We start from the raw sequence: 26,416 nt of genomic DNA, 5'->3' as shown, positions 1-26,416 counted from the left end.
ATATCACCAGTGTTTAGGAACTCTGACGTCGCAGGAAGTTTTTCTGACTGTAAACAAGACATTAAATGTTGGAATGGATCTTTTTTCATACGAGTAAAAGATAACTGAAACAATGTTCTCAAAAACTTAGGCCTTCTGGTGAACGTATGAAAAAAAGTTGATGTGATGTCAGTATGGCATTCCATGGCAACCAGTTTTCACAGCACAACTTTTGAAGCATGTGAAAAGCTTTTCCATCAGTCTTTTTTGGAGCTTTTCTTGTGGCCACAGCTTTCGGTATGAAAGCCTTAAATAAACCAAAATGTGTTAAATAAATTAACGTGTCTCCGGTTGTCCGCACGGGGCCATAGGTGGCTTCTGGACCCTCAATTTTTAGAGTACGCCAACCTTAATCTACTGACGTATGTATAATGTACGTGTTCACCTAAGTTTGTTCAGTGGTACACAACGATCAGCGAAAATGTTTATCGTTCAAAGATTGATTACACATGCTACGGCTTCACAGTATTCCGGCATCTGGCTGATGTTTCACGACATACTCCAGAATTTTTCTGTATGCGATCGCGGTTAGATCATGGGCATATGGGAAACGAGTGCCTGTAGAAAACAACATGTCTTGGGCAAGTTAATGAGAGACTTTCTCACCTGTGACGTCCATATTCATGCCATATTGGTGAAAGATAAGTCGTCTCCACAGAACGCATGACTGGGCAAACGGCCCTACAAACATCGCCGGCCATGTACTATCACAATGTCTCTCTGAACAGTGTAAAAGTTGAGGAATGTAAAAATTCCCTGAACAATTTACATAAAAAGTATGAATGATCAAACAGACAAAACACGCCAATAGTTTATTAGTTCTTAAGTCGGTCTACGGTCATCCGAATGACTTAGGTCGCTGTGCAGGAGTTTTCAAAACTGGCTTCCTCCCCGGTCGTACGATGGAAGGTCTGCCAGCATCCTGCAGATGGACGTGGGTTTTACCTAGGCTCTGGTCGGTTTCCTCCCACCCCTATGCTGTACGTCGTCGTATAAGTGAAATAATTTTGAGAACGGCGTAAAACATCAATGGAATAAATAAATATCAGCTCTTCGGGGTTATGTAATTAAATTTCATACCAATTTTAATTGGGTTCGGTATAGTAGTTCAAGAAGGTATATTATGGAGAAACTACAAGCGCACGATAAAACAAAGATAATATGTCTGACCCAACAAATAGCTGGAAGGAGACATACTAACTCCACACGACTATGACGCGATTCAAGAAAACAAACGCTGACCTAGGCCTAGTTCACTAACTTTATGTGTATTTTTTGCAACCCAACACAAAGAGTTTATAATACAGTAAACTGTAACGTAAGAAGATTTATGTACAGCAATATACATGAAATTCAAAAGCTTAGCTAGTAAGATGAGAGTTGAAATATTGACAAAAAACAAAAAAAAAAAACAACGTAAAATAACACAGCATGCCTGTTCATTTCAAACAACCATCCGAACACTCCAACCTGGCTAATAGTACGGCTAAGTTTAAATGGTAATGTTGCACATGACCAAATATATACATGTACATTTATTACATTAAATCTCTATGAAAACAGTAACCGACCATTTGATAGCACGAAACACCTCCTGAAAGAGAACAAATTATTCAAGATGGATTCCACAGGGAAGAATTCAGATTTTGTCCACGCTTTGGAAGTTGTGGAATTCCACTGCCAGTGAACCGTAATTCTACAATTACTAGTTGAAGTAAAAAAATAAAATCATAATCCAATAAGCAGTTATTATAATTATACGGGCTCCAACAATGTGGCTTGGTTGGACACAGGGCGACGTTCTTGTTTAGGGGACTTCAATCGGAGAACATTTCAGTGACTTCAGTTTGAAGAAAGTTATAATTTACGACTGTCAGTTATTACAGTATCACTACTTCCAGTTTGTACTTTAGCACATCACTGATTTCATTTTGTACATAAAATCATTGGACTCTCGACAACCAATTAACGCATTGTTACCGCAGTTTGTACTTATGTTTTTTGTGGCTACATAACAGTGTGCATCGACACTTCACTGATAATACTATTTTTACAATACTAGGTATCGACATGCTTTCGGTTTTTAAAATGCTCTCTGTAGCAAAGTGGCAACCAAAGTCCTTTTTAATTGCACAATGCCCCACGTAACACGTGGTTGTCAACATGTAGTTTCGACTTCCAGTTCATACCATGCTCTGCGTGACTACTAGCAGTCAACAAGTCATAACTTCCAATTTGAACAAGGCACTATGAGATTGCTACTTGTCAGGACATAACTACTTCCAGCTTGTACAATGCTCTATGTGACTCCCTGCTGTCAAGACGTCGTCGAACTCCTCGTTGCACGCAGTACACATGTACACAAATGCATCATTTGACAGCTCATCGGACTCCACTGTCAGGTCGCTTACTTCAGACATTATTTCTACGGCTTGATTTTCCGCATTCTTCAACGTTTCTAAGGCCCTGGCCACGATTGCCTTCTCCTCTGGTCGCCGCTGTTTCCTTCTAGTGTTCACGGGTACCGAAATCCTATTGGGATTCTTCTCACACCTTACCACATGCGTCCTCCTTATGTTATTGTTCCCGAAAGCTCGGTGACAGAAATTGCATTTGAATTTACTCACCCCAGTGTGAGTGACAACATGGGTCTTCAGTGCTTCCTTGCTTTTGAAGGCTTTGACACAAAACTCACAAGCAAATGGTCGCTTATCAGTGTGAGTCAATTCATGCTTTTTCATGGAAGATAGCCTGCAGAAGGTTTTGTCACAGGTAGGGCACTTGTGAGGTTTCTCACCGGTGTGACAGTTGGTGTGGTCACGAAATAAAGGTTTACAGTTGAAGCCCTTTCCACAATATGAGCACATGTAGCGATACTTCCGCTCTCCGGGTGCTTTGTGTATGTCCATGTGCTCCTTCAGAGAATAGTTCTCTTTGAAGCGTTTCCCGCACACGGAGCAAACATGGTTCCTTTCAGAAAAATGTCGTCTCCGATGACTGGCCAAATAGCTCGACAATCTAAATGATTTACCACAGACATCGCAAACCGATGGTCCGTCACTCAAATGGTAAGTCATGATGTGAGCTCTTAAACCGCTTATAGCAGAAAAGGTCTTAGCACAAATAGAGCAACGTATTTCGAAGTTGTGGAATTTACGTTGGTGACTATCCAGATCAGATCTAGTTGTAAATGTCATGTTACAATCACCACAAGGATTAGGCGACCCCATCAAGGTTCTGGATTCACCGTTAGTTTTGTGTGCGGATTTGAGATGCTCCACGTAAATTTCCTTCTTTGTGAACACTCCGAGACAGTTTTGGCATCTGTACTTAAAATGACTAGCCATGATATGAGCTGGGAGAGAGGCACGTTTCTCAAACTTCCGTCGGCATATCGGGCAAAAGGGACTTATGCTCTTCTCGATAACAGTACTTTCATCTTTTTCAGTCAACACCATAGCGTCTATGCCCCTAACTGCTTTTAGAATCTCTACTTCATTAAAAATTGGTGAGGATTCAGAATATGGTTCAAAGGGTAACTCTGCAGAAGTTATTGGACTAGTTTCTATATCATCTCTCTCAAGATCACCGTGGGGTGTCGATTTGCTCGTGACTTTCTTGGTCTTGGGATTCGGCAAAGCGAATCCCACGTGTTTCGACTTAGAACGCTTGATCGTTCGCTCGAGCTTTAGGTCTCCTGTGTGATGTCCAGTTTGAATATTTGGAAGGTAGCAAGACTGTTTCTCCAGAAACTCTGGAAGCTTAAGGGCAGGCTCAGATTTGACACCTGTTGTACTTAATGAGCTTAATATGACAGCATTTGGAGCAATCCTGTTAGTAAGAATGACACGCGATTTATTATTCACTGCAAGTGTATTTTTAGTAAGGGGAGTTTGACTCGAGATATTTGACCCAGACGGTGGTTGTGCAGGTAAGATGAACGTTGAGATATTGGCGTTTGAAACATTGTTTGCAAAATTGTGCTTTTCACTGTTTTGCGATGAAACGTTCGAAATAAGAGCACAGCGATCAGAGCCGTGAGCATCCTGTGTCGCTAACTTAAGTGTGGTGACTTTGTTAGTAACATCACGTTGCTGACTTGGTGATGGAGGATTTCCCGAATTGGAAACAACTGGCTCAGATGGTTGCGGGTGTGCAGGAATGAAGAAGGTCGAGATACTGGTGTTTGAAACACTGTTTGTTGAATCGGCGTTAGAGTTATTTTGTTCTTCATTGTTTGGCCGGGGTGTGTTCTGATTGAGAATACTACGATTAGAAACTTGAGCAACTTGTGTTGCTAACTTGGATTGAGTGATTTTGCCAGAAACATAAAGTGGTTGACTTGCTGCTAAGGGATCTTCCGAAATAGAAACAACTTGCTTAGATGGTTGAGGCTGTGTAGGGATTAATGACGTTGAAATACTGCTGTTTGAAGGATTGACTTTTGGGTTATTTTGATTTGCACTGTTTTGCGGAGGAGCCTTCCGATTAAGAATACTGCCATTAGAAACCTGGGCATCCTGTGCTGTCAACTTTGGTTTGGAGACTTTGCTAGGAACATCAAGTTGCTGACTTTGTTGTGGAGGGATCTTTTGAAATGAAAACAACTGGCTTAGATGGCGAAGGCTGTGCAGGGGCGAATACCGTTGAAACACTGGTGTTTGAAGAATTGACTTTAAGCTTATTCTGATTTACACTGTTTTGCGGAGGAACGTTCAGATTAAGGATACTGCGATTACAATCTTGTGTGGTCAACTTTGGATTGGTGACTTTGCTGGCAACATCAAGTTTCTGACTTGGTGCTGGAGGATTTCCGAATTTGAAACAAACAGCTTAGATGGTTGAGGCTGTGCAGGAATGAAGAACGTGGAGATATTGGTGTTTGAAACACTGTTCTTTGAAGTATTGGTTTTGGCAGTTATTTATACTGCTTTGTGCACCATCGCTCGGCGTATGGGTACTGGAACTTACCACTTCAGGCAACACGCGTGGTGCGGACATTTTGATGACTTGGTCCTAGATGATTTATCGGAAGTGAAATATCTGGCTGAGAAGGTGTAGACTGGGAAGATGCTCCAGAAAACTGAACGAGCACAACGGACTTTTGGACAGGTACTTCTCCGCCATCGGATTTTTTCTGGGAGCAGTCTACACATCTGTGTTCCGGTCGATTTAGGGGCTGCATGAGGGATTCTGGTTTGGGGTTACTGTTTGGCTAACTTTAGGTGGGGTTGACCTCTGATGTCTTACAGGCCCCAGGAATACAGACAGATCCACCCTCTGGTACTGTTTTGAACAACTTGCATAGACTGTACAGAAGCATCTTTAGAAAACTGAAAAATTTGCAAGGGTAAACGCATTATCTGCACATGGGACGGCAGTTCCTTGGCATGGTCTCTTTTCCCCTGATTTCCAGAAGTAGATATATTGGATTTCGATGACAGCTTTACAGGTCCTGGTCTCCCACCAATGCATTCAGCCTCATCTTCAACAGCTGTGGATCCAGGAGCATCATCTTTTAAAATTTCAACGTCTTTCTCAACAGGACTTTTTCCTGACTGGGGCACTAAAGTTTTGTTTACTGGATCTGTGATGCTGACGGGATATGCCAATACACTTGCACGACTGCTTTCCTGTACTGCACTTTCTGCACTCACAGAAGCAAGAGATTTCATCGTTTTACATTTTGAAATGTTGCTAGTATTCTGTCCACCAGGCTTCTCAAATGCCTTTATCTGATCTGTTGGAAAGGTATTTTTTGTAGGAGTTTCCAAAGAAATATTATCACTGGCTTGTTCAGGCGATTTCATAGCCTTTTTAACTACTGTCCATCCACAATTCTGACTTTCAGATCCCAACTCAATGTCCAGCTGAAATCTCACAGTTGGAATTTTTCGACGCGTAGCTAAATCTTCCGATGACAGAACTAGAGGCGATACTTCTTGATCACTTTTCTTCTTCCCTTGGCTGGTGTTACTGGTGTTTGTGCTACTGGTATTTGTGTCATTTGTGCTGATATTACGGGTACCCGTCAGATTGTTTTTTCTTGTTTACAGTCCCTGGTTTTGTAGATTTAAGAGGCGTTTCAAACTTTAAATGCTTTTTTCGTGGGGATTCTGGCTGTTTACTGCTCGGGAGTGACACTAAGCCTTTTTTACTTTTCTTGGGTGACATATAACTTCTAAGTATTCTTGTAGATTTAGCGGTTTCAGGTGTTTTCTTCCTATCTGTCGTATCCTTGGCCGATTTACCGCGTCCTTTCAACACGCTGGTGTCAACTTTTCTTCCCCGGGTGAAATACCGCTTAGGTAATTCTGGGCTGGTCTTACCAGGTTCACTTGCGCCGTTTGATACACTGTTTGAAGGCATGCTGCCAGTGGTCTGTGGCTTACCAATTTGAGTACCACCCTGGACCTTAGTCCAACTGTGACTGGAGCTTACAGTGCCTTGCGCATCACTCAGTTGAAACCTTATGGTTGGAATTTCAAAAGATAGGTCTGGATGAATCAATTCCGACTCTTGCTCGTCATCTGAACTCAAAATTTGTACTAACTGATCACTGACCATAGCCACTTGACTCTCAGACTTCTGACTATGCACTGTGCTTTTGACCGCTGATGTGTTGGCCTTTTCACATAGTGTTTCTGAATCCAAAGAGCAGTCAGAAGTCAGTGCTGCCAGTTTTATATTCTGTTTAACCAGCAGACTGTTACCCTTCGCTGGACTAATCACTGAAGTACATCCACGTTTGAGAATATTGGGCGTGCGTCCATCATTTTGCGTTGTGGGTAATTTACAAGGGAGCTCCGGTGACCGTGTATGTTTGAGGCTTCGAGTATAGTATCTTCTTGGGGATTCACTGGATGAGCTTTGATCGGATGAAAATACTGCTGCCTTTGTTGCTGCTGGAGAATTATCCTGCAAGAACAGTGGCGAAACTGCTGTGGATTTCACATTTACAACAGAATCTTGCAGCCTTTTCGGACCCTCAGAAGCACTCTGGATCGGGGAAAAAGATATATTTTTCGCCCCATCTGAGTTAACTATTTGACTCCGTGTTAACCGTCTTTCAGTTGACAACGCTATTGGCTGCTTATCTGAAGCCACACTTCTGCTAAGGCGATTAGATGAACTTGACACTACTGTAATTCCATCAGCCACTTTACTGGCTTTATCACAGTTGGAAGAAGAGTCAGAAGTTTGTACGGCCTGTTGTTTAACTGGGTGCTGATTGGTTTGTTTAGCCTGACCACCAAGGTATTTCAACGCGTCGCTCACTTCCGACGCTTCCTTAGCACTTGGAACAATCTGAAGGGGAATCAATGCGGTAATGTTACTGTGGTCCTCCACAGCCATACTTCTGATTTGTGGTGCTGATTTACTACCAGCTGTGCTTATCTTTGGGGATTCTAGAGTACCTAACTCGGCAGTTTTCAGAGGGGAGGCAGGATTTGTAATCCCCATGGAATTATTTGAGGGCAGCACTGTTGCTGAAACAGGTGTTTTTCGTAGTGCATTTAACCCCGATGATGCCTGTGGAGATAAAATATGTCCATGAACGTTCTGTACATTCTCTACTATGCGAAGTCGTTTAGGTTCAGTTACGTCTTGTTTTTTCTGGACCATATTTTGGTCAGCAGGGGTGACTTCTGCAGGCCTTTTTGAACCAGTTACAGGTAAATCTGTCATGTTTTCATTTGAGGTTTGTGTAGTGAGAACAGAGCCTGTTAACCTCGACGCTGCAACACTTTTAGGCCTTACAAATGTTATTTTTCCTGAACTCATTCCGCTTTGGGAACTTGGCCGTTCGTTGGCTTTGGCTGAATTCCCAAGCTGAACACTTGGAGCACCTGGGAGCTGGAACAGGTGTACACCTGCTCCAGGAGCATTACCCAGGCTGTTTTGAGGAGTTCCTTGTGAAGGTATGATGAAGGTTTGGTGTACACCTTGAGCTTCTGATCTCAGCAATCCAACTGGTGTTGGAATTAACTTGGCAAGGCCACTTAGGGCTTTTACTGCCTCTGATATGGTCATTTTGGAAGGCTCAGTCGAGTTTCCTTCAGCTTGCTGTGTATTTTGAACAACACTAGTTGATTTCTGCCCAACATTGTTGAGAGTCCTACTTTCTTTTCCCACAAGTGCAACCTGAGATCCTACATTTATGTTAGTCTTTTCCAGATGAAACGGCTCATCGGTGTTTAACGGTTTGCTCTGGTTTCCTGCCTCTTTGGAGTAGCCATGGTCTGTAACAGCATTACACGGCTCTGACGGACAGGCGCAGGTCTGATGCTGCCCATGTGGGGCAGGGCGGCTGGGTGGTAGAGGTTTCACTCGCACATTTTCCAGCACAGGGGAAGTTTGTAGGGAGACTGATGACCTGAGAGGCTTCTCTGGCAAGGGTGTGTAGTCTATAAAAGAAGATATACACTGACATAAATGAAGTTTACCCTGCTTTGTCGACACAATAATAGATTTCACATTCGTAAAATCGCATAACCAAGGATCAAACAAATACAAAAATCAATCAATAAATATAATGAGGCTTATTACAGTGAGAAAAAGAATTTAACATGGCCCATCTTGCAAACCTAAATGCGTTTAAGAATTGCACATAAACCTCCTGTTCACAATATGTGTCAAGGTCTTATTCTGTAAAATTTGGTTTGAACTTGTGCTGTTGGTGTCAGTAATTCCTAATACGCTTACTTTAATTTCTTTCCTTGGATAGAAACTAATAACAGACCTAACAGGCAAATCAAATGTCCCACATGTAATCAGTGACTACACTAAAACAGTTTACCTGACTTTTTCTGTAATTCTCTCAGTTACAAATAATCTTTTCCACAAAAACGTTCATCTACGTGTACACAAATATGTCTTTCTACTTCCCCGAAACGAATAGTAATAGCATATTTCAAACACACTAGCAAATGCTGTTAGGTTTAAAGGCACAGTTCAATCCTGATACAACATAGAATCATTCTACCTTCATTAGAACAGCCTATATCATCTAGTTAGTACCCTTAACATATGGGTAGAGTGGTTTTGTGAAATCCCAAGACAATGGGCCCTGGATCACTGGATTCATAGTGACAATATTTTCTCCCTTGATTCGAGTATTAAATACTCTGATTTACTATGATTTGGCATGTCCCATTTGCATTTCGGGTCAAAATTCACCTATAATTCAGGCTTCTTAGAGCAAATGACAAATTTTTATCATGCCCAAACAGATTTTATATATTTATGTGAAAGGCGGTCTTAAGTCAACATTTTTAGCCATTTTCAGCAACTGACATTTTGTCAACCTACAAGCAATATTACTGTCTTACTGGTTAACAGCCTGAAGTGTGCTTTGGACACTTCGCTTACAGCACTAGGACATAGGCATAAAGTATATAACACCATAAACAGACAGCAGAATCTAGTGAGATTCACATAATACAAAAATGTGTTAACTTACAAGTCTTCAGTGTAAGTGTCTCATCCTGATTAACTTCATTGAATTTCTGCAACAAAAAAATATTATACAGGTTGGAACAAGATCTAGAAAATAAGTGAGAAAGGAACAAACATCATTCTTGTTGGTAACAGTCATGACAGTTGAAGAACATCTTATGTAAATGCATGCATATGATTGTTGCTCCAACTCTAAAAACACACAAAATCCATCAAATACAGATCACCTATATAGTACCTTACTAAGTTCTAATTAAATAAAAATTTTCATTTTAGGCTTTTGTTTTCACTGAAATTTAATATAGTCTTAAACATTTTTTGGTCATACCAAGTGGTAAATAAAGTTTAAAACTTATAAAATGTACACAGATTTTAGGAAAATGCTTGATTCTCCTGGCTTGGCAAAGCATTTAAGCTTTCATTTGTCCATTACCTTAAAACCAGTTTTGGCATATCTTTCTTTTGAAACATTTCTTAGACTGTCTTAGTTAGGAGAGCATTGCTTACCTCACTAAGGCGAGATTCTGTCTTGAGAACATTTTGTAGTCTTCCTTTCAGGGCGAATCCTGGCCTCCTCGGGTCAGTGCCTGGGGAGGAACAGACTTCCACATGGGTTGCTCCAGCTACCTCAGTCAGCATGTCCTTCAGGGCATCTGAAGTCTCCATGTTGAAAACTTTCAGGAAGGACTGGGACAATGTGGCAAAAACTGTTTCAAACATCTACAAAAGAAAAAAAACAAGAAGAACTAAGTCATTATTCACCTTACACCTTATTACTAAAAGGCCATGATATGAGAAACACTGAATTCAGTAATATTTAAACAGGTAGCCAATATAAATTGATTGTTTTGTGTATTTGACTTTTTTTAATGCAAGTGAAGAATCTGAACTGATGTGATGGTGGTCAGTTTTGTGGCCTCTGCAAGTTAAGGGCGAACTTTCCAACATTGGTGGAAGACAAATGATCTTCAACAAACACTGCATTCTGCAACAGCTACACCTGCATTGTCAACTGCACACAGAAACCCAGACCCCAAAAGCAGTAACAGTCACAGTCACTGGGAATTCCCAGTGACTTTGCAAGGCCTGGTTTGAAGTCGCACCTTGTGGGTCCCAGTGACTGACAGGCAAGCACCTACATGTATAACCCTCAGACTATGAACCACTCCTTGTATGGCTTCACTCGCAATGTGCATGTACTTCCTCTGATTCTATCTAAATTACCTCGATTTGTTGTTGTTTTGGACGGCTGATCTTGGGGCGAACCTTGAACCACTCTTCATCCCTGTCTTCCAGGCTGAAATCATTATCAACAGCAGGTATATCTTCCACGTCATCATGATTGCTTGTACTGGTGGACCCCTCACAGGCCATCAGATGGTAGGTAAATTCCACCCGATCAGGAACACACTTGCCACAGTACGGGCAATGGTAATGGGTTCCAGGATCAGTTTGGCCCGGTTTAACACAGTCCAAACAACAGGCCAGTAGCAGATAACCTAGGCAGGAGAAATAAGGACAGCTATCAAAGCACACCCATTAATAAATGACGGCGAATTCGCACCACATCTACAAAACATCCGCCATATTAAGCCCATACAGCACATAAACCAATATTATCACTTTATACAGAAAATATTCTCTATTTCTATTATTAGTGTGTTTTTGTGGTTTTAAAAGAGATAAAGACTCAATGCTGATTAGCTGACAGTGGAGATATGATTTGTTAGATAAAACCCTAGAGCCTTGGTCACATGCTTGGGTAGATGTGCCACAATGTACATGTACCCAAAATTCATATTAGGCTAGGCAAGCTGGATTTATCTCTCATATCACCCAATCAGCAACGAACCTGTTTTTCTTTAAGAGTATTTCATTTATACAACAGCAGAATTACGATGAAACCTGATAAAATTGTATTCTGATGTGACGTTTGTGTTTATAAAGGCACAAACCCCGGGAAAATGAAATACTGCCTATAAGGTCAATAGTAAATGGTTTTTCAAAAGTAAACATGACAAACCTGAAAGTATATTGGGAAATTAGGAGATATGGAACAACAAATACGAAAGATGAGATATGGCACAAAGTTTAGGAAATCAAGGACAAGATAGCTACATAAAGTGAGTCGGCACAGACCTTTATGTTTGACAGAGTGGTCCAGATGGTAGCTGAAATGTTTACGCAGCATGGCAACCATGCATGGCTTTGTCTTTGATGTGCACAGAGGACAGTGGTATTGTTTCCCACAACACTTTGGTGTACAACGTCTGACAGTAATATCATAGTTATCTCGTACCATAGACTCGTGCCACTGAGAGAAACAAGAATGACAAAATTAAAACAAAACAAGTAAGGTAACAACTGATTTATTTGTGGTGTTTACACTCACCTCAAGGTAATTTCATTCTTATTGGATGGCAATGAAATTAGAAGGGAAAAATGCTCAAGACAATCACTGTAGGCCTACATGTATTTTACTATTAAACCACAACATTCATTGACTTTTATAAATTTTACGAGCAAGAGAACTGATTCACATTACAGACAAGTTTAAATGTACATGTAATAAACACTACTGAGATAAAATTAATCTTATTTTAAAGTAATATCCTTTTTATTGCTCAATGTCAACTTGATAAACTATCCCTGTTTGTTAGAAAACATAGCCAACAATGCACATCTGTCCTCCACGTCTTGCTGTCATGTGCATAACATTAAAAAATAATAAACCTGTTTCTTTGAACTAACTGCATATCATCATGGGACTTTAATAGCTTGAAGTCTTGAATTATGTCTTGCCTACATATCAGTGAGTGAAACCTATTCTTATTCATAAAGGCAATTGAGCAAATGTGGTACAACTGGTGAAATGTATATACCTGTGTATAAAAAAAAAGAAAATAGAGAATACATAATGTTTATTCTTGCTGTACCTGAACATTCACAGTTAGAAGGATTTTTGCTGGAATCGACCACGTGACCAATATTCTAGTCAGGGGTCTAATCTCCAGGTTAATATGTTTAATCCCTCTGGCTGGGAGATCCATTATTATTAAATGGTACTTACATGTTTTGCAAACTGTACGCGTGGGTCTATTAGCTGGCGTTGTTTAGTGGCGGTGAAGAGAGAATGTGGCCTGTGTTTGTTCAGAACTTCACACTCAGAAAGGTGAGCAGCTATAGTGGCACAATTCCATCGTAATTCACCACAGCCAGGGCAATGATAATGCTTCCTGCCAGAAAACATGATGGAACAGTCCTTGCCACACAGCGTCAGTGTGTAGTCTGGCCAAAAAAGGAACGTACAGGTTATATACCGGTAAAACACTTAAAGATCCTCAAAGAGGTATTCTGTTCTGTCTTTTTTGATACTATATATATTGTTACATAGTACACATATCATGTATCTTTTGGCAATTAGAGAGTCATAAAACTATGTTAAGACTTAATGACACAAATGTTCTCCATATACTTGTATACTGTACATACACTACATCCATACATACAACATGTGAGGATGTCAAAAACCTTTTGTCTAAGAAATGATTTATTTCTTCCTAGAATAAAGTTAAAGGATAACTCCTTTATTTCTATGATATTTTACATTGGTGAATCCAGAAACCTCATACTATTTACAGGAGATACTCTAAACTCGCCCGAAAGCCCAGGAAATACTTTATGTCAGAGAGGGCACAAGATACTTTATGTCAGAGAGTCCACAAGATACTCTATGTTAGACAGTAGAGTGCACAAGATACTCTATGTCAGAGAGTTGAGTGCACAAGATACTCTATGTCAGAGAGTGCATAAGATACTTTATGCCAGAGATTGCAGGAGATACTATGTATGTGTGTATGTATGCTTGGGGTTTTACATCATACTTAACAATTTTTCAGTCATGTGACGATGAGGGCCATTAGGTGTGTGTATATATATTGTGTTTCCTTGTGGCAGAGCGTGCCCATGTCACCAAAGTGCTGCCGTCACTGAAGTATCAAGCCAAAGACACTAGACATGACACCCCACACAGTCACATTACACTGACACTGGGCCAACCGGTCGGGTTTCCTTGCTCTAACATCTCAGTGCTGGGCACCAGGCGAGCAAGTACCAGTTTTAAAGTCTTTGGTTTGACCCTGAGTTCTCCCGGCTTTGAGGCAGACGCTCTAAGCAGAGATACTTTATGCTAGTTGAGGAATTACTTTAAACATACACGTACATTTAAGAGGAAACAGAAAACAGTTAATATCATAGAAACAGATCATCTTACCCTCATAAACAAGGTGCTCAGGCTGTTGAGTGTCAGGGGCGTAAGCCAGTCTCACACTTTCTTTCTGAGAATGAAAAATAAAGGATGAAAACACATGTAAATATTCTTCATATTCAACTAATAAATAACAAAGGGATTAGCAGCAAATTCAAGTTAACATTACAGGTAAATATATAATGGAAAATATAATGTTTGGTATAAGTAGATGTAGGTCATGGGCAAAATTTTGTGTCATTTGCCATACACAATTTTAATACAAAATTTACGGAACATGGCAAAGACAAAATATAGTCTGTTAACCAGGGGTAAAGCAAAGAAACTGTGATCAATGTGCTGACTGATCTACATGAAATCTATAGACTTATAGATCTATAGAAAATCATTAAATTCATTCAATATGCAAAATTAACGACATGCATGGATTCAGTTGATACAAACTTATTTGAGCTTCCACAAAGTGAACTTGAATACAAAATTTTCTCAAAATTGAATAACATTTGGACGCATAGCCCGACGGAACAAAATTAATATCTCTGGTATTGTGCGATAAAAATACTATGTTCTCTTAAACTAGTCTTTGTACTGATTCCTGTTATTTCCATAACATAACCGCCACCTACAGCCAATCATACGAACATCAGGTCATGAGACAGGAAACGACGTAATAAAATAAGTTAAAATGTAACCTGGTCTACTGAAACAGAACAAACCTGGAGAAACCCTACATGCTTCAAAGTCAAGACACTTGATTGACATGTCACTCACTCACCTGCTCCAGCAAATGTGCCTGCAGGTGTGTGACAAACTCCTCTCTCTGCTCCACAAGGTCTGTGCACACAGGGCAGTGATAGTGTGCATGACGCTTCTCTGCACAATGCAGCAAACACTGCACGATGAATAAATCTAAAGAAAGAGAACAACATGTCAACAATGCTGGAGATTACATATAGATTTATGTAACTTTGATACATGGAAGATAACAGATACAGCATCATGAGCATTTATTTATTTATTTATATGATTGGATTTTTGTGCCATACTCAAGAATATTTTACTTATACGACGGCAGCCAGCATTATGGTGGAAACCTGACAGAACCCACGACCATCCAAAGGTCGCTGGCAGACCTTCCCACATACAGCCGGAGAGGAAGCCAGCATGAGTATGAACTTAAGCATCATGAGCAGGTAACTTACATATTTTCAGCAATTGGTAATGTCACGAATGTGTATATAACATTCCCATTATTGCAGAAGCATGTACTTGACTTAGTTGCAGAATGGGGTAACTCTTATCAAGCAATGAAGTTGCCAGAGTTACTGAGCGAAACAGGCCCAAATGCATCGAATTGACAGTAAGGAACATTTACCGCTGTTCACACATGCATTAAATCTTCCCTAGCATAAATCAATGTTGCCTGCATAATAGCTCTGAAAATTAACTACCGGTAACCTGTTCTTAGGTGGGTCCTAACCAAAAGTGTTCCATAGCAATAACACAAACTGACAAAAAAAAAATTGATCAGGCTGTGCCTGGCTTCTCAATAACTCACCAACTGCTATGGCATAGGCTCAGAAAATGTGAGTATTTTTCAAGAACAGTTCAGTTAATAACGGAGACCACACAGTTGGTGCAGACTTATGCTACGGGCACAAATGCAGCGCTAAATGTTCCTTACTGTCAATCAAGACACACTTGGGGCTATTTCTCTCTGTAACTATTGCAACACACACAACATATACAGCATGTGTTGCTGGATGAGAGTTACCCTATGCTGCCCTTAATATGTGAATGCAATTTCCAAAACCAGCTGAGCATTCTAAAATGGACTCCTGTGGCAAACACTGATCTGTCAGAAACTGGTTAAATCTATCTGCATGTACTGTATAATGTCAAAGCACAGATTAAATTCTGACATGACAGCCAGTTAAATCCTTAATTTTCATGCAAACATCCAAATTTTAACAAATCATATAACATGCTGACAGAAACATCTCATTGGTTAAGCATCTTGACCATAGAGTAAACAATGCACAAAGCAATCAATCAGTACCTTTGTACTGGACACCTGCTGGCCAATGAAACTGCTCCAAATGGTCCTGAACTCTGAATGCATTAATCTCTTTGAAAGATTTTGGCTCACAGAATGGACAGTGAAACTGGGCACCACAAGAGCAGTCTTTATCTTGACACCGATTCACAGAGACAGATTCCCCAAACTTGATGAAAGTCTCATGCCATTCACGCGGCGTCTGGAAAACACATCAGAACTAAGTATATTCCAATGGTACTTTACAGGAAAGACCTACTCCACAATATTTCACTTATTTGAATCATGGCAGTCAGGTAAATAGGAGAAGAAAACTGAGTGTGCATGGTAGACTACCTCAATGGGATGAAGGGCTCAGTCGGTTAGCGCGCTAGCGCAGCGTAGTGACCCAGAAGCCTCTCACCAATGCGGTCGCTGTGAGTTCAAGACCAGCTCATGCTGGCTTCCTCTCCGGCCGTACGTGGGAAGGTCTGCCAGCAACCTGCGGATAGTCGTGGGTTTTCCCCGGGCTGTGCCCGGTTTCCGCCCACCATAATGCTGGCCGCAGTCGTATAAGTGAAATATTCTTGAGTACGGCGTAAAACACCAATCAAAAAAAAAAAAAAAAAATCAATGGGATAAAAGTCATGGAATGGTCAGGGCTAGTGGTTTAAACTAACGCCACCACTCAGCCAGCACTGAACAAGGTCCCCTCCATTGGAACTAGGACTGCATATAAGTTTTATTGATGTTTACTTTATTGCAACAAAGCAAAGTTACTTTGTTACAAAGTAACAAAGTCTTTTATCGCTGCTATGAAAAGTTTGAAAGTTGCAAGAAAGTTATCCTACTAATGAACAGAAGTAGCTATATATATTTCAAAACTTATACATTTTAACTCACATATACTATAAACATAAAATAGTGTCATTACTTTCATTCTTAGTCATCTTCATTTCGGTAAAATAAGGAGCATAAGGTGTAGGAGCCTAGCCCCACAGGACTAGTGCCTTGGGTGCACTTTTAAATTTTAAAGAATTTTATTTTTATTACTCCACCCTCACTGGTCATGTTTTTTGTTTGTTAGTTTGTTTCTACGGTGGCAATAACAGATCTATTTTGTGTTCGTAAATTAAACCTTGACGGTTTTAGGTTTTCTTGAGTTTTTTTCTTGATTGTCTGCCAAATGACATCGTCACGAAGTGTAATACCCGTCTCAGGTCAAGATATTTGATGATACACCGTTTTGCTGATGAAGTTGTTGTTGTATAATCGACAGTAACTATGCTATGGTACTTGGCAATCGTTGTGGATGGGCACATTTTCTCCAGATTTCTAATGAAACTTACCGTTATTTTAATGCAGTCAAATTCGGTCGACATCCTAGCTCAACAAATCAAGAAACATAATATTGTCAACTCGCTTAACAAAAACGCAAAGACATTTATTCGACACAATTTTGTGACCCAGGAGTGCGTGGAACGTTCGTATTAAATATTCAATGCTGTGACGTAAATAGGTTCATTTTTACCTCCCTTGCGAAAGATTGTTAAGGGCATTAAAAGAAAGCGGACCGACTCTAGCTGACAAAATAATTCTGTGGTTTTCATTCAGTAAAAGGTGTTCTTTTCTGCATTTATTTCCAAAAAATGTAGGAATCGAGAATAATAATAATAATAATAATAATGATAATAATAATAATAATGAAAAAACATCGCAGAAAAAAAAAACAAACAAATTATACAGGTATCTGGTATCGTGTGGTAATGCGGTTAATGGGCCCCAGTGGAAGGAACTGCACACCTCAACAAGCTGACTATATATACCTAGCTAAATGACCGACAGCTGCTAAAACCCTCGAAGGCCTTTATAATAAGGCCAAATCTTTTCTTTAATTTTCACTTTTCCACCTGCTCCAACAATGTTCATTTATGCGTCAAGTTTCCTTTTGCGTCCGAGATTTTTTTTTTGTTCCATGGAAGAGTCATCTGATTAATTCAAGATGACCGTGTGTTTGTGCTAGTCGCGTACAGGCCTGACATTGAGTGCCAGGCGATTATGTGTCCCTTTGGATTATATACCTTGTATGATACGGACTACGTATTCCTAACCTGGACAGTGATAGGGCAGTGGCCTATATGTGCGTGGCGCGACAGTATTTCGTGTATTATTGGATTACACTGATCCCAGACGTGTGCCACGGCGATGTTCCCTTATGGGATTACCATTGCAGATTTGTATTCGCATGCTCAAGTCCGAGGTCTGTAGTAGCTGGGGGAAAGTACTAAAGTGCGTGTGCATGAAGTGTGTGTATATCATGTAAAACATCGTTACTACAAGTACCATTTGAACCATTGTACATCATTGTAATTAAATTGTAGAATAACACGCTAGTTCTTGTGTTGGTGTCCCTTATTTCCTACCTGCTAGATCCAGACAAGGTGACGGGAGGGAACGAGTACTTAGATCAACGTAGGGTTATCTAATGATTGATTGATTGTTTGATTAATGAGTGACTAGCCTGGTTTACGCTACCACTTGCCCGAGACCGGGCCCGGCTAGTTCTCAGTAACCCACCTGTGTGTAATGCAAACGTTACACAGAATTTTGTGGTTGACAATGGAGATAGGCTTTTTGGGGTTAAATCTTGCAGCCTTGGTCACACCACACCGGTACCTAAAATTCAGCTTTGGTAAGGCATACCCTGGACTTGCCTATCTCAACCGCCAGCCAGTCGATTCTGTATCCTTTAAGTCATACCTGCACACGTGCTTGTCCCACGACCGTTGTGTATTTTTGGCTGCATGCCGTAGCAGTATATCAAGGCAGAGAAAACGAGGACCCTGTTTCCATTTAATTAAATTCAAGCTTTAAACGGTTTCCAGAATTAATATAAGGAAACTAGATCGTCGTATATGTCGTAGCATACGTTGTAGCGTTCGGTGGTAGGCCTGATTATGTTATTAGCATACACAAGAGCTAATTCCGCATTTCTAATGATCCCATCGAAATGATCTTGCATGCTCCTTCTTTGTCAACTCTTGGACGAGTTCTTCGAAATTAGGCTCATTATTGGCTATGGAATGTCAATGCGAATACAGGTGACTATATAACAACTTTGTGTTGGGTCATGTCGAGGCGTGTTCAGTAACACGAAGCCCTGTTCAACAGCAGCCAACACACCAGCCAACATTGTTGCGTCATGATTGTGTGCGTACATTCAAGCCAACTTTGACATGTTTGAACTAATCAGCCTTTAGAAGAACAGCTAGGAATCATGTAATCTTGTTGCACATGATCTGTACAAAATGGCGGCCTCAGTGGCCAAGGAGAGGTTTTGGTATTTGGTGTCGTCGAAAATATTGATGAGTTTCGCTCCAGTTTATTAAAACTTGTTACTGGCCTTTGTTTCCATAGACCCTGCATACTGTGGACATGTCACCAACATGTTGGACAACATGACATAACATATGGTTCATGCTGTCAAACAAAAGTGTGTGTGTGTGTGTGTTCATACCATGGATACACAATCGATAGACATTTCATGCAGATTAATACAATAAACGATCCAGAGACTTTATTTATTTTTCAGCCAGCTTTTAATTCAAATGGTGAAAGTATGCTGACATAATGTACTATCCGACAGGGGTCGTAACTGAGGATTGGACATCCCCTCTGCATCCATATGACGAATCACAGCATGATGAAGTCCTACAACAGTTCTGAAAATCGCATACTGTCAAAACATACAAACCGACATTTCAATCTCAAGGGCGATTTCTTGTTAAAATTCCATTACAACCCTTCCCTTCCGAGCTATAACTGATTATACTATTTTGGCAAGGACAAAAAAGAGACAAGAGACCAGTTAATTCTGTGCTAACCTCTATACCGGAATTTAGTACCACTGTACCGTGTGCTGTATGGGGGCAGGAGATTAATTTGTAATGGCGTTTCCCCATTCAAGTTGAATGATGCACGCCAATAACGGAACGTTGAAAAAATTATTTTCCCAAGTAAACTGCCAATTGAGGCTGCTTTACATAAATGTCCAGTACCCAAGAGAACTAAGCCCTTACACAGCTGTCGTAAAGAACACTGATGATATAAGGATACACGCGTGGACAGTAAAGAGGGGGAATGTTAACACATTGAGCCCACAGAGAATGCTAGGCATTGACCCTTGGCAAATTACGCATGTTTAAACAACAATAGATAACATTTCAAGACATGCTTGGGTACACCGTTAAGTGCACATTTTAAGTGTTAGGATCTGTAGCAGCGAGGGAGAAAATTGGCAACAGCCTGAAAAACTTTGTTGTGATTTCTCACCGGTTTTTAAACCGTGTCTTCTGACGGGTTCCTAACACCCACACGAGTTAATTCTGCGTAAAATACTCACCTGGCGTCAATATGACGTCTACAGCGATAAAGAACATGCGTAACAGTATCTTCTACAAAACATTCCTCACTATGACCCGTGTCATGGAGATTGAATTTTTGCAAATAGCTGTTTGGTTTAATGTGACCAGACAAGAGTCTAAATACGAGTATTTCGTCACAGCGACAGCTGAGAGATAGATTGTAGCTTACAGAGATTTGAGGGTTGTGAGAATAAAAGAATCTTCCTGTTACAGAGTTATCCCATTCATTTTGCCATGATGGTATAAATTTCGGTTTGACATAACTAATAGCTTCTTGTACAGACAACGGGATTTCTGGAATACACACTGATGCGCCCACTTTGTTAGTGTCGGGGCATTTGGAAGCGTCGGTAAATACTTGTTAGTACTCGTTCAAGTTTGATTTAATATGGTCCTTGACACATAACAACGATACATTACTGCTATCCGTCTTTTTGACTTTAGAATGTAATTCCACAGGGACAAATGGGTTCGATAACTTCCAGGGAGGAAAATGAGGAACACAACCAGGCTGAACAGAAAGATCCCTGGCCTGAAAGAAGTCAGAAATTTCGACCGTAAATTAAATGGCAAGGCTTTCTTACTGTCTTTACTATATAACTAATCATAATATGAGGGTTTAAGTACAGATGTTGCAGAATTATTAATGGCAGACTTTAGCCTGAAAGTAAACTTTAGGACACGCAACCGACGACGTAAGTGTAACGGCCACTCATTACAGAAGACTTGCAATACGCTGAGAGGAGTGGAGCGTAAGCCTCCAGTACAAATACGTAGTGCGGCGCACTGGATAGAGTCAAGTTTAGCTTTGAGGCTGGCACACGCTGAATCATAGGCTTCGCAGCCGTAGTCAAGCATAGACCTAGTTGAGGACCGGTAGAGCAGCAAAAGACATTGCCTGTCGGGTCGGCTCCCCGGGTTCGCCCGGAAACACATCTCATCAAGTTAAGAACTTTCTTGCATCTAGTAATCGTATAATCTATGTGATTAGACCAGGTAAGGCGCCTATCAAATATCACGCCAAGATACCGGAAAGACGAGGATATTTTCACGGGAGAATTATTAAGAGAAACAGATACCTGCTTGATAACTTCTCGTGTAAAGATGACAGCCTCGGTTTTAACTGATGAAAACTTAAAGCCCCATGTTAAGCTCCATTTCATGATGTCATCCAAGCCCTGTTAAATGTACTTGGTGCAGAGTTTAAGACTCCTGGAACCATGCCATACAACTTTGTCATCCGCAAATAATGTGATGTCAGTTTTGGTAACAGTGCGTCCGGTAGGTCATTTATTGCAATATTAAAAAGAGTAGGAGATAGAACACTACCCTGAGGCACACCATTCTCGACAGGTACTGGTCGAGAGTAGTCTCGACCGACTCTTACTTTAATAAAACGGCCCGAAAGGAAGTTTTTCACCCACCCCAGCATTTTTCCGCCAATTCCCATGCTTCTCATTTTCATAAGGACACCAGTTTGCCACACCATGTCATAAGCTTTTTCTTTGTCTAGAAACACAGCAAACAAATATTCCTAATTACACAAGGCGTTTCTAATAGAAGATTCTAAAGTGGACGATATGGTCGGTTGTAGAACGCTTGTTTCTAAAACCGCTTTGAACTGGACTGAAAATATTGTGTTTGTTTAAAAACCACACCAAACGAGCATTAATGATCCTTTCCATGACTTTACACAAAGTGGTAGTAAGCGCGATGGGCCTGCACGATGAAGGGGCAGTTAGGTCCTTGCCAGGTTTAGGCACCGGTATGACGATAGCACTTTTCCACTTAAATGGGAGTTTCATTTGGGTCCATACCGTATTGTATAACATTAATAACACCGTAAGGCACTGTTCAGGCAAGTTACACGACATAGAGTAAGTAATCAAATCCTCTCCAGGTGACGAGTCAGTGGATACTGAAAAAGCTTGCTTTAACTCTGTTAGAGAAAAATCATCATTGATGGGCATTTCATCAAATGCAATATTTTCAAAAGAATGAGCTTTCTCCATTTCTTCCTTATGAGAGATAAATTCAGGGCAATAATTTCTCGAGCTGGAAACATGGGAAAAGCTGTCAGTTAAAATGTTACATTTATCTGTATTGGTGACATATTCAGAATCGTTATGAACAACGGTGGGAATAGCTTTAGATTTCCCCTTGCCATTAATGGACTTAATTTGAGCCGAAACGTTTTTGATTGGTGTATTCTAGGATAAATTACTACAAAATTGCCGCCAGTGATCTTTCTGAGCTCGTTTGATTGTTCGTTGGGCTACAGCCTTCGCCCTATTGTACAATATAATATCATCGTAATGTCGTGTACGACGTGCTCGATTCTTGAGACGTTTACGTTCCCTAACGGCAGCAGAGCATTCGGTATTCCACCACGGCATTTTATATTTCATATCACCGGAAGATTTAGGTATTTTCTTGGTGGCTGCAGCGTTAATGGCGTCCACAATGTTGTCAGAAAATACATCCACATTGTCATCGAAAATCTCACAATTAAAGGATTTCCTACATTCCTTTTCGTAAAGCCCCCAATTTGCTCTTTTGATGCTCCATCTGGGAGGGCGACCCACTGAGTTTACATAAGGATTGAAATCCCAAGATACATGGACGGGTAGGTGACCACTTCCACAGGGTGAGATATTATCCACGGACCAATCAAAAGACAGGCTTAGGTCAGGGGAACACAAAGTAAGATCAAGATGTGAGAAATTACCGGAGTGGGGATCAATTCGAGTGCCTGAACCATCGTTAAGAATACATACACCATATTGATCAGTAAATTCTTCAAGTACCCGCCCATTTTGGTTCACAGTTGCACTACCCCACAACGGACTGTATGCATTGAAATCCCCGCATAAAATGTAGGAGTTATTCAGAGATGACATAAGGGAGTTAAAGTCGGAACGATCCAGACGGTTCGACAGGTTGTAAACGTTTACGACACTAACGGATGAACCATTAGTTCTAGCTATATTGAAACACTGGGCTTCTATGCTGGTAAACGAAGGTAATCTAACCTCGGAAAAGGAAAGTCCATGTTTTAAGAACATAGCCAAGCCGCCGCCACCTCTCGTCTCTTTATCTAATCTGTTAATAAAATATCCAGGATATATGTATAATCAAGATGCTGCTTTAAAAAGGCTTCTTGTAAGCAGGAAAAATGCTGTTCAGGATTTACATTAGAGAGATAGAACTTAAACTCCTGGCCGTGGGTACCGATACCCCGAATATTCTGATGAAGCAAATTAAACGCCATTATTGCCGAAAAAAGCGAAGCAGTGAAGCAATAAAGGTTAGAAAACATAAACATTACGAAACCTCAGCAGAAACCAGACTAGAGAGTATGGACTTGAGACGGGTAAAGTTGACACGTGACTGGGCGGTATGGAAGACTTCAGCTATGATCAGCCTCAAAAGCTTTGAGCATTACTTCAGTGAACACGGCTATGATATTAGCTGCCGTAGACAAAGACAAATCTTCGGTTTGATTACATGAATCCGACATCGTTTGGGTCAATGCAGATTTCATTACGGGCTTAACTCGCTTAAATTGTGAGGTGGGTTTCACAGGATGAACGTCTGGTCGAGGTTGTGTACTGTTATACGTAGGTTATCCGTAGGTGGTGTACTATTACACATAGATGGTGAATATTCAGAGCCTTCAAGTAAAGCCCTCTCTGCAGGACTTTCAGGATAAGGTCGACTGTTCTCTTCAGGAACATTCTTAGAGCTTCGGCAAACAAAACTTTCTGCGTTACCTTAATATACTGGGCTTTACTAACCTGCTTGCGATATGGACAGCCCAGGTATGCAGATGAATGGCCGAGGGAGCCGCAATTAGAGCACTTAGGTCTATCCAGATTTCTACACTGCTCAAACTCATGTTCTCCTGCACAACGAGGACAACGCTGCTTTCCCCTGCATGAAGACGATATATGGCCGTAGCCCTGGCACTTGTAGCAGCGTAATACCCGAGGAACGTACGGTTTGACTTCAAATATTTCATAACCTAAACAAATTTCAGTAGGAATGTCCTCGAGATCGAAATGCAACAGCATGCATTTTGTTTTCATTTTCACCCTCCCCTTATATAGCCTTTCCACTTTATAACATTTGTTTTTCTTCAAAGCAGCCAATTCATCTTCTTCAGTTAGCTCATCTCCTACCCCATAAATAACACCCCGTGCTTGGTTAGCAGATAACTGTTGTCTACATTGCACATCACGTCCCATAACAGAGGTTAATGCCAAAGCCTTTTTAACTTGGGCTGGTCCCGTACATATAATTAATAGCTCCTTGGAACCCTGCATTTTCACTTGTTTGATGTTACCGATAGCTTGCTGTATCGCTTGTCCAAATTTTATGTTGTTCCACGCTGTAATGGGCAGGTCACCCATAGAGCATATAACCACACTGTGATTGCCTGAATTTGACCTGGTGTTTACTTGTCTAGGTTTCTTCCCCTCAGAGGACGCCCGATCCAAGGATAAATCGCACACGCGTTTATTACTGGAACGGACCTCGGAGAATTCCATAGAATCCTCACCCCCTTCGGCGTCGTCCATGGTCAGTTAATCTAAATATAATATCTAAGGTGTATAGGACAGGTGTGTTATTACGTAAGACTGTTAAAGCACAAGTGGATGTTGCCCGGGAGCTGCTCCGGGCCGGGACAAGACAAAAAGCGCTCGGGTTAGTAATGCAGAGTAGACAGTGCACGTACAGGATTTGAACTGCATACAATCCTACCACTATACCAAAGGTATAGGAACTATAGCCCTACACTAAGCAATATATGCCACTATTTAAATCACAGCAAAATTTACAACTGCGGAATATTCTCCACACTACACTATATTTACAACTTAATCACCAACAGTGTCCACACACGGCAAGTATATATACAATACAAAAAAAAACAAATAAAAAACAACAAAAAAAAAAAAACAAAACAAAACAAAAAAAATTGGGCGTGCGCAAATGTACAAATATATATTGCAGTCATAGAAGTATACACAAACAGTATATTATATACACTTACCTATGAAGCAATCTCAGTGGCAGAGTAAAAACAAGTGAATATAGCTACCAAACAACACAGAGGGTGTTGGCCAATGCCACCCCAGAGTTTTCTTCTGAGCTCCACATGTACCTTGCCGGCTGGGGTCGATCAAAGAGAACTAATTGTAGATTCTGACCCAACACACCAGTCACACTGACGGACCCCCGTGGTCACCGTGTGCTGTATCATGTGGCCGTTTTCTAAAAAAAAAAAAAAAAAAAAAAAAAAAAAAAACCAAGAAAAAAAAGAGAAAAAAACAACACAAAATAGAGCTTACAAAAAAAAAATAAAAAACAAAAAATACAGAAGTCTTAGAAACTAACCAGTTATTTACACTCACCCAGTTCTGGGAAAAGACGTCAACACATTCTGTTCTCATACACCACGATCGCGAACTGTATAGGCCTAGAAAGCGTTGGAAATTGATTAGGACGAGACAATTAGAGCTGTCGGAGATTCTATCAATATTGGGCCTACTAAAAGGCTTCAGTCACGGTCTAAATGAACTGAAGGTATTGACTGAAGCATTCACCATCTGTACATCTGCTAAGCGTATCTGCTTTCTGATGTGTTTTCCGACTTACGTTCTGTTCTTTTTATATGACACGTGTAGGCTGAGAGCAATCAGCTGAAGGTCTTTCTTCGTATTTGAGCATGTATAGTATACGAACTACAAACTACACTCTGATTAGCAATAAACCATTGTGCTCATTGGCTATATAAATATATCAGTCTAATTTCAAGAATGTGTGGCAAACATTTAGCTCTTCCCAAGCTTTTAACAGCTTGTCACGTGACCACTGACCCAAAGTTTCTGAAGAATCTTTCAATTCTACAGTGTATTTGTTTGATGCTCAAGAATATTTCACTTATACGACGACAGCCAGCGTTATGGTGGGAGGAAACCAGGCAAAACCAACGACCATCCGCAGGTGCTGGAAAACCTTCCCACGCATACGACCGGAGAGGAAGTGAGCATATGCTGGACTTGAACTCACGGCGACTGCATTAGTGAGAGGCTCCTGAGTTATTGCGCCGCGCTGGTAGGCTAACTACTCAGCCACAGAGGCCCCCTTCCACAGTGTAATGGTCACCACCTTCGCCCAGTGAAGCTC

General features: G+C 40.7%; 2 protein-coding genes across 2 annotated transcripts; both read right to left on the bottom strand.

The window, feature by feature from the left end:
* Nucleotides 1–1,475: 1,475 nt before the first annotated feature.
* On the bottom strand, nucleotides 1,476–5,714 carry LOC135475698 (zinc finger protein OBI1-like). Its single transcript, XM_064755630.1, has 2 exons — nucleotides 5,290–5,714; nucleotides 1,476–4,725 (listed from the first exon to the last, which is right to left on the bottom strand). The coding sequence occupies exons 1-2, from the start codon at nucleotides 5,712–5,714 to the stop codon at nucleotides 2,316–2,318; spliced, it is 2,835 nt and encodes a 944-aa protein (XP_064611700.1). The 3' UTR covers nucleotides 1,476–2,315.
* On the bottom strand, nucleotides 4,582–24,804 carry LOC135475697 (uncharacterized). Its single transcript, XM_064755629.1, has 10 exons — nucleotides 24,022–24,804; nucleotides 15,825–16,023; nucleotides 14,541–14,674; nucleotides 13,772–13,835; nucleotides 12,569–12,786; nucleotides 11,638–11,812; nucleotides 10,723–10,997; nucleotides 10,006–10,218; nucleotides 9,503–9,548; nucleotides 4,582–8,447 (listed from the first exon to the last, which is right to left on the bottom strand). The coding sequence occupies exons 1-10, from the start codon at nucleotides 24,802–24,804 to the stop codon at nucleotides 6,058–6,060; spliced, it is 4,497 nt and encodes a 1,498-aa protein (XP_064611699.1). The 3' UTR covers nucleotides 4,582–6,057.
* Between the last annotated feature and the right edge of the window lie 1,612 nt (nucleotides 24,805–26,416).

This window comes from Liolophura sinensis, chromosome 9 (genome assembly GCF_032854445.1).
Source record: "Liolophura sinensis isolate JHLJ2023 chromosome 9, CUHK_Ljap_v2, whole genome shotgun sequence".
Lineage (NCBI taxonomy): Eukaryota > Metazoa > Mollusca > Polyplacophora > Chitonida > Chitonidae > Liolophura > Liolophura sinensis.
The sequence above is the reverse complement of the archived record's forward strand: the minus strand, read 5'-3'. Positions and strand labels throughout refer to the sequence as shown.